This window comes from Dysidea avara, chromosome 4, assembly GCF_963678975.1.
Source record: "Dysidea avara chromosome 4, odDysAvar1.4, whole genome shotgun sequence".
NCBI lineage: Eukaryota > Metazoa > Porifera > Demospongiae > Dictyoceratida > Dysideidae > Dysidea > Dysidea avara.
The window spans coordinates 19,093,798-19,106,915 of record NC_089275.1 but is presented as its reverse complement, the minus strand read 5'-3'; the positions used below and the strand labels follow the sequence as shown (position 1 = coordinate 19,106,915).

The window sequence follows — 13,118 nt, the reverse complement described above, 5'->3', positions numbered from 1 at the left end:
GTTTGCACATGCATTTGTAAAGGATATCTTACCAGCTAAGACAACTTATTTTTAATTATATATATGTTTCAGATCAGAAAGTTACTGTATACCACAGGCAAGCAGGAGGCTTTATTTAGAATTAGCTGAATGCTCTATAGCCTCTATTAGAGTATTTCAATATTCTATTGATCGTTATCATGAAGTGTAATCACTTCTATCAAGAGTTCATCCCTTTATATTATTATGAACTCTTGCTTCTATACAATCATTAAACACTGAGATGATGAAAATTAATAATGGTGAACTCCTAATAATGACCAGACCATGACTCTGTGAGACATAGCGGCAATGTGGGTGGGGAAGTTAACAACACTAGTACTTTCAATTCCTTGCAGTTGAGTGTACTATAGCAGGTAATACATGTTGTGATCAGCAATGTGTGTATGTATGGCTTCATTCAGTATATGCATGCTTGTGCAGCCCTGTGATCACATCCAAGTTAGGCAGTGCTACTCAACAAAATTGTCTGTGGTAACGGTTTCCATATGAACATGTTAACGTGCTATTGGATACATATTACCACATAATTAACATGTCAGGGGGCTTCCCGTGCAGTGAATAAGGCTTCAGTCTTGGCAAATCATAATCAAAGTGAACCAACAAGAAGCAAATTAAATTTGCTTGACAATGGATGATATTGCAAGGATCATGAACAACAGTGATTTTCCTGTAGATCAGTGAAAAAAAGAATTAGAATAATTATGTAATTACAAGATGAACAAATGGCATAATATTATCATAATCAGTCAACAGCTTCTTGCAGATTAACTATATACGCTCAAAATTTTTCCCAAAATGATTTCAAGGAATTCCGAAGTTTTATGTTAAGCTCTTCAGTGTTCCGATTATGCTCCCAGGTTAATTAGCAACATTTCTTACAATTATCTTAGAATATTAAACCAACTCTACCAATTATGGATCTTTATAGTTTCTCAGTTTTAGTTCTATGTTCTTAAAGTTCATCCTCTTCTACCTAAGTATATTATTTGCAACAAAAGTATGGAAGTAATTGTTAAAATAATACTGTTTCATACCACTACAAGAATTTTTGGGGAGTTTTACAATTGAAGGGGTCAGTGGGAAAAGGGGACATGTGACATATTTTCCATTTTATAAAAAAATTAGAATTGTTAATTTCTGTTTTAGCCATATGAATGATCTTGTCACTAAGTAAACAACAGAATTTAAAAGTTCATGGCAGTCTATAATTCAATGATGTCTGTTTAATGCCCACTAGCTATTTGGTTATGTAATGGCACTTGTCCCCCCTTTGCCACTGACCCCTTCAGTTAGCTGTAGGAGAAGAATCAATTTTGGTGTAAAAATTACAGTGTTTTGTAACCACGCCATGCTTTGGAGGATTTCACTCAGATTTACACTAAACAGAAGTTCAGTGTCTCAACTACAACATGTTTTATTAATTTATCAGGTGGGGAACAGTATCTTTGTTGGCTTTACAACTTCAAAAAAACATAATTTTATTCATGGAAGCCATAGGACATAGTTGCTTGCCCCCTTAATAATATTGGTTGTCATGAAAGAACAGGTACAATCCTAATAGAACACTCATCTGAAAAGCTCCCACAACCACAAAAGAAACCATGTTAAATGCTATCCTGTGAATACAGGAAGTCTGAAACATGTAACTGAAATGTTGAAGAAAGCAGAAAAAAATCCCAGACCCAGCGGTGACTTGATCCCCAGCAACATGCAGTCTAGGCTTGTGCCAGATCGAGGAACCACAACAGCCGGGATATGTGATCTCTGCATTCATGGTCAGGCTTATAGAAGTAGGTGTGCATCAAAACTATGCCAGCATAATAAGCTGGAGTGGTATACCAGCATATTGCTAGCATGATTATTAGATGGATATTTCAAACTATGGAGCTTAATTCCACTGAAGTACAGCAGTCAGTGGAAAGTGGAAATTGCAATAGAGCCTAATTATCTCCTTAGATCGATATGCTCTCTAATATAATAGTCACTTTGTAGTGAAAATTATGTTCTAATAAAACATTCACTGATTAAATTAAAGCACTATAAACCAAGTCTTAATGTCAGTACTTATAACTGGAGATGATGACTTTAAATACCAAAAACAGATCTGATACAAAAGGGAGTGGAAAGAAAGCAGAGATCAATGAAAACCAAGATTTTGCATGTGAAGCCATAGGAATTAGTAGTCCTTAAAAGCCAGCCTACAGTCGCAGTCATCAACTGTTCATAGTGAAGCCATGTAATAGTGTTTGGTTAGTGCTTAGGAGGTGAGATTTTATGAGAACAAGACAGAAAGAGATCTGTTCTACTGTAACTGTATATAAAATTTAAGATACTCTAATACAGCATCCACATAACGTTTGGGTAACTGTCTTATTAAGGTATGTGACTGCTCTATTAGAGCATTACAAACTTTTTTATTTTGGTTTGGTTAAGTGCCTCCACTAAAACTACTCTGAAAGTCACCCAGAATTATACTCAATTCTTTTAGTCACCCATTATTTCAATTATTCTGTTACATAGTGCAAAGATCAGTTTGTATTGTGCTATATAGTGGGAAGAGAGAGTAGTCATATATATACAACATAAATTTTAATTTATGGTCACTCTTCACTGTGAAGAAATTTCCAAGTGAGCAACCTCAGTTTTATATATTAATACTAATAACAACTCCTTAGCTCCTTCCTTATGCTTTGATCCTATACTTTATTATTGTTATTAGGGGCCATTATGTCCAGATAATATTGGGAGACTCATTGTACCTAAATCTCATTTTCACTTTTTGTTGTACTGTGCACACATAAACACTGTTGCATTCTTTTCTAGTTGGATTCTGTTGGTAACTACATACAGTATATAGACCATTTTGCAAGACGTGTAAAACCTTTTAAATTATTGGTGGCAGCTCTGCAATTATTGAAGGTAAACTTTGAATGACATGATTATGTTGATTACCGAATGCATGTAAAATAAATGTAACAACTGTTGCAATGTAAATCGTAGTATGTTATCCATTTCAAATTTAGTATAGTTACCTATGCAGGTTGGAGTTTGGTGGTCTAAATTAAATTATTAGAACCATGAAAATCTCTACCCCTCTCCCCCCCTCTCTCCCCAAATAAAAAGATTTGCAGCTAGATTACCATGGCATTGTTTGAATATTGTAAACAGCTAAGGGGTCATCCATTATTTTCAGCCTTTATGCAAGAGTACAAAGGGTACGCTAGGGGGAGGGGGTTAAATCACACGTACGCTTATAAAATGATGAATAATCATTGATATACTTATACTGTACATAGTATCAACATTTATACAGTATGCTTTGTGAAGGAGGGAGGGGGTTAGAAAAAAGAGTACTCTTTGTATGCTTGCATAAAGACTGAAAATTATGGATGGTCCCTAAAGGAGTAAAAACTTTCCCCCTCAGAATTTTGGCTGATAGAAATCCGTGAACAAATTTGCTATATGGCATGTGCTGCTTTGGATGTCAATCATAAACCATGGTAGTGACTTTTATGATAAAATTTACTCTAATAATAGCTACCTATAATCTGGAACCATGTTTCAATTTTTCCACTGTTCTAGCAATATCCTTAAGTCTTTCTGACTCTACAGGACCAGTTCTCTTTACCATACTATGAAATGTTGAGTGTTGTTTTTGTAGGAGGTTATATGGTGTATCAAACTCTATCACTTTACCAGAAGATAAAACCTACAAATCAACAACATCTACACATTGTTCACCATCATCCTAACTCACCAGTACTCTATCAGAGTCCATTATTGTTTCCAGTCGATGAGCAATAGTAAGGATAGTACAATAATTAAACTTTTTGCGGATCATCTCTTGAATTATACCATCCGTTCTATAGTCAAAAAGAGGTGTCCACCATACATCTCTCAAGCTAATGCTTTCACTCACATTAGATCAACATTGGCAGTTGCTTCATCAATCACAAGGATCTTGTTCCTCCTCAATAAAGATCTTGCTAGACACATTAACTGTCGTTGACCCACGCTAAAGTTAGAACCACCTTCAAACACTTCTGCTTCTAGCCCATCCTCCAAGTTCACTACAACTTCTCTCAATTGAACCTGTATGAATTTTATTGTTATTCTAAAATACTGTATTTATATAGTAATGTTACTTCTTCCAAGGCATCCCATAGTTGGTGATCTGCAAGTTCATTGAATGGGTCTAAGTTGTACCTCACAGTTCCACTGAACAGTACTGGGTCCTGTATCATACACACACTAATCCATGCCACATAATACGTATCTCATCACAACATACTACACACATCACCTGTGGAATAATTGATATCCTTTTACGAAGATCATGCAGTCCTATATCTGTTATTTGTATTCCATCAATTTCAAACACTCCTTCTGGTTCTGCTAATCTGAACAATGCTGCCAACAATGAAGACTTGCCAGCTCCAGTCCTCCCCATAATTCCAACCTACATGCAGTAATATTAAATGGACCATAAGCCATGACTCTCTCCACTGATACCATCTACGTACATTACACATAATATCTGGAATAATTTCTTACCAGGCTCTCCACTTCAGCACTTAAATGGACAGCATATTGCAGCATGGCACTGACAGTAGCAGCGTAGGCCAAAGATAATCCCACAAGTGCTGGATCAAGAACTAAACACAAGTTAATATGATAAACTGTTACTTACAAAATTAATATAATACCATCAGCCAATGGAATAGATGTAAAAACAACAAACATAATAAAGACTGCTCCCAATATGTCAAGTCTCATCCCAAACCATCGAATAGTGGCTACCTTCAAGTATCATGCTTTAGTGTGTTCATTCTGGTAGAAATGGTGAGTTTTAAGAAATTTAGATTGTTCCTTGTAGGCTCTGATGATAGACAGGCCTTGAATGGTAGACGAAATGTGAGGGTATACTGGACTACGAGCTGAGGAAACAATAAAATATTTAAACAACTGAGATTAAACTCACCCAGTGCCTCCAGTCTTTGTATATTTCTTGAAGCACACAAGAAATAATGGCGGAATAGAAGTAGTAATACAACAATAATGATCACAAGTATGTGTAACCAGTAGTTGGCAACACAAGCAGTCACAAAGACACCAGCAAGACGTAACCCTACTATTATGCATTAATTTGTACAATGAAAATTACATGTATGCAATAGTACTCACAGTGATGCAATCCAACAGTTTGTTTGGTAAAAGAGCATCCATAAATCCAATATCTTTTGAAAATCGGTTAAGTACACGTCCTACATTATCAATAAAATTAATGGCAAGTATACACTAGTAACCCACTGCATACTGTTCACACAAAACTACAACAAAAGTCGGCTACTACTAGCACAGTAGACCTTCAACTATCACATGATTATCTGTACAATTGTTTATCCAAAACTGAAAGTGATTGCGCATGTTCTATTAGAGTATTTCAACAGAGTTCTGTGAGCAATTCACTTATCTGAACCATTGCCTGAGACACATTGGGGTTCAGATAAGCAAGGGTCTACTGTACTATCACGCGATAGTATGACAGGTGACTAGAGCACCAAACTATTGTTAGGAAGAACAAAATGCAGTTTTCATGCATGTATAGCTGTGTTCTCTACTAATACTATGGAGTTCTTTTTCATATGTATGACTGCTTTGAGGTTTGACACAGGGTCATAAAGTCAAAGTACATAATGCATGCATCATAATATTCAGAGTTTTGGATTGTTATTATGATGACCTCTGTGACCTCAATGATGTGACCAAATACTTTAAACATCAGTCTGTGGATACAGTGCCTATTATTGGATAAAAGAAATTGGAGTAGAATTACAATGAGAAAACCTGTAACAACTGTGTGATAAAGACAAAGACATACACACAAAAAAACGAAATATAAAAGAACAACATGGATTTGATTGAATATGTACCTCACTATTAACCCATAACCACTGAACTATCACATTTACTTGTCCATTGCCACCTTAAATATTGTACAGGAAGGTTTTGGTTTAAATAATTCTCTGAAGTGAAAGTTCTAGAAATGAATGTTTTAGTAGAAAGCAAAAAATGAAAACAAGCACCAAAGTAGCCAAAATAAGGAAAGGGTGTGGGCTTGAGCAAAAATTGTAGAAAGTAAACTAGAAGGTATTACAAAAGGGTTTGTGTGATTACTTGACCATTATGAATTACTTCCAACAAGAAAACTATAGAGCACCTCAGTTCACCTATATAGTTTTTGACCAAGGTACTTGTGCACAAATTCAATTCTCTTAGTGCTATTAGCTACACCCTTTACACAGTAACCTGCACTCACCAACTGGGTTAGTATCAAAAAACAATATTGGAGCACGTAGTATTGATTTAAACATTTTACTATGTAAACTACTAGTAGCAGCAAAGCAGAGCAGGTAACACAGTACAGCTCTGGATAATATTAGTGTAGTAGTCACTCCAACAAGTCCACCATATATTCCAACTCTTTGGTCTGTAGTGAGGTTAAAATCAGATGAACTTGTAGTGGAAATATTAGCAGTTTCTGGTAAGCAAGACTCAGCTTTACTAGCCCTATTACAAACAGGTTTAGTTATGACCAATTATTCACATAAAACAAAGTCGATTTGTTGTCACGCCTACAGGATAAACCGCTTCATGGGATGAGTTGAAAATCGGTTATCAACCATTGTACGGGTGCCTTTTTGTGGTATGAAAGTAATCAAAATAAAGATCATGGAGATATGGCTCGAAACCGAAGGTGTGTAACAATTGCACAATCGAGATTCGTGAATAAAAACGGATTCTAGACTACAAACAAATATTGGTTGCAAAACCTTTTCATTAAAAGGTTATATTTCTGCTATTAAAATCTTTTACTACAAGAATATTCGGTCTGCTAGGATAACAACAATAAGATGGAACGTTTAAACACAACATTTTGTCTGCTTGGGATAACAGCAATAAATAAATAAAACCTTTAAACAAAACATTAATTTTTGTCTACTTGGGATAACAGCAAAAAATAAAACCTTTAAACAAAACATTTCTCTACTTGGGATAACAGCAATAAATAAAACCTTTAAACAAAACATTTCTCTACTTGGGATAACAGCAATAAATAAAACCTTTAAACAAAACATTTCTCTACTTGGGATAACAGCAAAAAATAAAACCTTTAAACAAAACATTTCTCTACTTGGGATAACAGCAATAAATAAAACCTTTAACCAAAACATTTTCTCTACTTGGGATAGCAGCTATAAATAAAACCTTTAAACAAAACATTTTCTCTAGTTGGGATGATGGACTCGGACCTATCATAATGCCCCATCTTCCTACCCCTGGGGAAGCATGTAGTACTGGGGCAAAGAATTCGAAGCTTGTTACACTCGACCATGCATGTCCCCACCTCCTAAGAAGGGTATCTAATTTGCCCATAAAAAGAGAGTTTTTTTATCACATTGCCACCAAAAACGCCCCAGGGTTGAGACAAAATATAGTTGTCAAATCACCAGTTGGGGTATGGGGACTACAGGGATAGGGAAGCTGGGGTTGGGCTTTGATAGGTCCATAACAGCCTTGTGACATTCATACAGCCAGGATACATAGTTGTTAGCTATAATCTATATATTCAGTGAGTAATGGATAAGTATAAATTAGCTAAAACCAGTATACATTTAATAATCTAAATTATATTATTAGTCCCATAGCCTATACATTACATTGGCTTCATTGGTATTGATTTGGCCTAATTATTTACATTATACTTATACATTACAATAGCTCCATTGGTGTTGATTTGGCCTAAATATGTACAATACTTAAATCAATGATTACAATAATCTAATCAGTGAATTCAGTAGAGCTATAGCCCTCATAATGAATTTGATGTGGCCTAAATAGTTAATTATACAAGTTATGTTATGTCATGCAAGTATTAAAACTACAGTAACTTGATCTCATTTCTTTCCACAGCCTTTCTAAGAGACTTGATGGTCTCATTCTCTTCTGGACCATACCCATCAAAGCTAACCACATAACCATCCTTCCTAGTATATGAAATAATTGTTCCTTTATACCACACTGTCGATTGCTTACTTTCATCTTCGTAAAATTCAACACTCAAACGGGTCCCAATTGCCTTTTTTTCCAGCAGGGATCTTCAGCTGTGCTACTTTTTCTGGAGCCTTTGGTGGTCTTCTACAATAACTTCACTTTCTTTGTTTAGTATGGTACGAGATTGTGACATTAGCGTCACATGCTACTTGCATTATAGCATGCTTTTTTCTTCTAAATAAAAGTGCTCGATGAGTGGTATTAGTGAAACACTTTTAACATTATCAGGCACACTCTGTCTATTGATGGATTCCACAGGATTAGTTGTTCCTGGAAGGTCATCCCAATCATTGTCATCCAAATCACTGAAAGCTTTGCATAATTTTCTTAGCACTTGTGGATGTTTCCACCAATCAACACAAGTTTGGGCACTCTTCCAATTTGTGCAGTCAACTTCTGCAACTGTCAACCTTGTTAAATTTGGTGGAAGATTGTTGCTAAATGCCGTGAAAGACCTTAAAACATCAAAGCCATCACTCACTACACTTTGTGAGGGCTCATCAGGAATTCGTTTTGCAATGGCCATAAATACTGAATATCCTGTTGATATGCTTGAGGAGTTTACAACCTTTGCAACACGCATTGCAGATCTCATAAAATGGATAGCACAACCTCTTATTAAAGATACTACCTTGTTGCCAAAGCTCTCTTGCAATGCATTAAACTCTGCCTCATCAAAATCAAGCAAACTTTCTTTATGTGCATTTGTAATGTCATAAGTAGGCTCATGGTTTTTGATATTACGGGTAAGAATAGACAATGCTGTACCAATTGAATATCCATCCTGATGATTAAGCAGTGCCCTTTCACATGCCATGAATTTCTTGGTTACACTGTTTAAACAAACTATGTTTAACAAGTATTTAAAATGATGGCAACCAGTATAATCAATGTCTACAAACAAAACTTCTGCCTTAGATCACTCATACGCTTGAAATGGTGACTGAAAAAAGGCATACTGTCCGTCGCGACTAAAGATGTAAGCATTATCACCATCCAATTGATATTCTCCAACAAGGGTATTGATGGTACTGACTAAAGGAAGATCACCTGTGCCACCATCAATGCTCTGCTTGATAGAAGGAAATGAAGCAACAATTTTAAAAGGATTAACTTTCTCATTGTCAACCTTTTCCACATCCTTCCAAGCCTTTTTCACAGCACTTCTAACTCTCTCAAGGTTAATAGCAGCCATGGACACATTCATGGGTTGATAATTCATCCCCTTTCCTTTTTGAAGTTCTTTAGGTGTAATGCTGCTATTCTTAATAGCTGTATTGAAAATATCTTCCAGCACATTGGGATCAATTTTCCACTCAGCAGGAGCTGCATGGTTGTGCAGTTGGCCTCCTTTTCCATCACCATTCAATGCTAAAATCCACTGCTGTCCATCAGTCTTATAATCTAATGGATATACATGCACCAAATGGCAACTGCAAGGGCCTGATGGTATAAGTGCCATTTTTTCATGCTCTGTACACCTATTTACTCTTTGTTTAGTGGATACGGTGTACGTACATCTTTCACCTCCACATACCTTGACACCTTAACAGTACGATCTATTTATCCTTAGCGTGGTAACTTTTCCATCCAGTTTCACAGTTATATCTGCTGTAGTTACTTGACTACGTGATAACTGGATGAAATCCAGCAAAGAGTGTGGATCTTTGGTACTTTCCTTAATCGTGAAGACATTCTAAAAGAATACACAAATATCCTCAGAATCTCCATTAAGTCCTATGTACTTAATCAGCTCTATGCTACCATTTGCAGCAGGTTTTTGCAAAAGATCTATAATTCTGGGTTTTAAGTGTGTACCTCTCTTCTGATTCACTCTTTTACTGCTGACCTGTGCTACTGACCCAAGAATCACATCAGTAAGTGAAGAATGAGGATCTAGAGACTCAAGTATACAGGGACTAGTGATAAAATCTTTGCCATTTGATGTTATAAAATTCTTACGATGGATCTCATAATGACTATCAAATGGTCTAAAATCAAAATACATGCCCACATAACCAATGTGTAACTATTTGTTGTGGTTATATAGTTTGTTTTGTAGATTGTAATTGTAGCATTTGTTGTCATATTTATTTAATATATTATGAAGAAAATTAAATGATTTGATTGGGTGAAATCTCGTGCACGTGATTTTGCTTGTTATAAGCCTTTTCCATGACATCAGAAGAAAAAAATGGCGACCTCTTTTTGGGGGATTGCTCTAATGTTTTCAAGTACAGGTGATATTGGACGACAAATGAAGTACCCCAAATAGAAAACCGATGTGACGTCATTATGGGAAAGGCTTATTGTTGTCACGCAAGAACTACAGTGGTCCTAAGAGACCTTGCGCAACAACAAAATAAGTGAAAATCACGTGCACAATATTTCGTCCAATCAAATCAATTCATTTTTGAAGTTCAAACAATAATTACCACACGTGACGTCTTGTTGCCGTGCAAGGTCTCTTAGAACCGCTGTACTGAGGATTTCCAAATCTTTGCAACACATCTGAAACGCAAAGCGGAAAAACTTGATCCAGTACGTCACTTCCTGCCATTCAAAGGGTTTAGACCCTTTAGACCGGACCTACGGTTATGATTCAATTAAATCGTTTGTTGATAGGTTTTATACTCGTGTGTCAGTGTTTTACTGGTCTCATGGCGTGTTAAAAGCATTTTAAAATTCACGTGATATGCGTGCACGTGAACGCATTGTGCTTTTGGTGTTACAAAGAGGATAGTTATAAAAACCGGAATCGAAACGGGAAACGAAACGAAACGAAACGAAACGAAATCAGCCTACACTCTAGTAGAGGACAATCACTATATTATGCACAGTTACACTATAATATATGCACGCAGTACCTGTTTATGCATCAAGCAAGACTCCAGGTGGCAGATTTCTCTGCACGGTGCTTATAGATTAGAGATATTAAACGCCTGCTCCTATCCGAGGGTCTGGGGACTATACAATAGAAAAGTTCTGTGATTGGGTAGGTGATCCGTTGATTGTCCCTTAACCACTTTCATAAGAAGCGTGCCATAATAGCCACAGATGGATCCCTATGGCTTCAGACTGCGTCAACCCACTGCTTTTTTTTACCGTAAACGGTTTGTAATGATCAAGTAGTTATTCCTAGTCACTCGTCTTATAAAAGTGGTCAAGGGACAATCAACGCTCACCTACCCAAGCACAGAACTTTTCTATTATAGAGTCCCCAGACCCTCGGATAGGAGCAGGCGTTTAATATCTCTATCTAATCGATAAGCGCCGAGCAGAGAAATCTGCCACCTGGAGTCTTGCTTGATGCATAAACAGGTACTGCGTGCATATTATAGTGTAACTGTGCATAATATTGTGATTGTCCTCCACTATACTGTAGGCTGATTTCGTTTCGTTTCGTTTCGTTTCCCATTTCGATTCCGGTTTTTATAACTTGCCTTCCAAAGATTTGGAAATCCTCAGTACCGTGTTTTTCAGGTTTCTTGCAAAAATCAAAGCATAAACGTGATCAAACACGTGATCTGTAATTCAAATATCTCGAACTTGCAAGGCATTTAATGTGAATATTCGCACCTTTTGCCGATCATTGTACACGTTCAAGTATTGCTAGTATGCTGCAAGTTATGTAAGCCTTGCTAGTTCGAAGCACGGATCACATGTTTGTTCACGTTAATGCTTTGATTTTCGCCAGAAACCTGAAAAATACGGTATTAGAATTTGTCACAGTGTACTGCGGTTCTATGAGACCTAGCATACCGCCATCTGCTAGAGCAACTCTCTGTTTGTCTGTGGCGCCACAATTCCCAGACATTTTTACATCTACTTAGCCTGTTGCCTGGCAGTCCTTTGTAGGAGTTGAACTCTGTTTCATGCTCCCACTCCCTGCAGTTTGGTCAGTAGTCTGCAGGGCTTTCTTCTTAAGGCCCCTGTCCGGGGGTTTTGCTGTGTGTATGCTGGCGGTCCATGCGGTGTTTTTGTAGGTCTGTGTAGGCTCTGTAGGTTTAGCTGCTTTTTCTTTTTTCTGCTTTTTGTCATTTATAAATTAAATTAGGTTTAACTTCTAGCTAGAGATCGGGGAGGATGGGAGTGCCATTAGGGCCGGAATAAAAAAGATAAATAAATTAAAAAATTAAAAAAAATAAATAAATAAATAAATAAATAAAAAAAGTTCTATGAGACCTTGCGCGACAACAAAACGTCAGGGTATCACTCTTTTCACCCTATTTCATAACCCTACAGAACTAGATGCGTGCCCTAAAGTCAAAGAGAGAGAGCAACAACTACAGTAGGAAGTCTGGATGCTTTTGAGCTTAATATTACGTAAGGGTTATGAAAGGTGGTGAAAAGAGTAAAACCCCAAAACGTCACGTGCGATAATTATAGTTTGAACTTCAAAAATGAATTGATTTGATTGGACGAAATCTCGTGCACGTGATTTTCGCGTCGCGCAAGGTCTCTTGAACGTAGTACCGTGTTTTTCAGGTTTCTGGTGAAAATCAAAGCATTAATGTGATCAAACACGTGATCCGTGCTTCGAACTAGCAAGGCTTACATAACTTGCAACATACTAGCAATACTTGGACGTGTACAATGATCGGCAAAAGGTGCGAATATTCACTTTAAATGCCTTGCAAGTTCGAGATGTTTGAATTACAGATCACGTGTTTGATCACGTTTATGCTTTGATTTTCGCAAGAAACCTGAAAAACACGGTACAGTCTATTTCAGGTTGGTTGTCCACGTAAGCCAAACGCAAAATATCACGTGAATAGAAATAACCAATGAAATTTCACACTAGGCGGACGGCGCTAGTTTAAACTGAAGGCTGCTGATCTCATTGGCTACTTTCAAGCACGTGACTTTTAACACTTTGTTTCTCTGGTCAACCAACCGGAAATAGACTGTATGCACTTCGTGCAATAAAGGAAGATCACGTGATCCAGTCACGTGCGTAA

General features: G+C 36.8%; 1 protein-coding gene and 1 long non-coding RNA gene across 2 annotated transcripts; both read right to left on the bottom strand.

Annotated features, from left to right (window-relative positions):
- Positions 1–3,512: 3,512 nt before the first annotated feature.
- Positions 3,513–4,526, bottom strand: LOC136254081 (ATP-binding cassette sub-family C member 4-like). The gene is made up of 5 exons (XM_066046739.1): positions 4,346–4,526; positions 4,188–4,277; positions 3,962–4,134; positions 3,800–3,905; positions 3,513–3,751 (listed from the first exon to the last, which is right to left on the bottom strand). Exons 1-5 carry the CDS (start codon positions 4,490–4,492, stop codon positions 3,584–3,586), a joined length of 684 nt encoding a protein of 227 aa, XP_065902811.1. The 5' UTR covers positions 4,493–4,526; the 3' UTR covers positions 3,513–3,583.
- LOC136254082 (uncharacterized) lies at positions 4,524–5,096 on the bottom strand. The gene is made up of 4 exons (XR_010700289.1): positions 5,024–5,096; positions 4,749–4,979; positions 4,597–4,697; positions 4,524–4,557 (listed from the first exon to the last, which is right to left on the bottom strand). It is a non-coding gene; the product is annotated as an uncharacterized lncRNA (long non-coding RNA).
- Between the last annotated feature and the right edge of the window lie 8,022 nt (positions 5,097–13,118).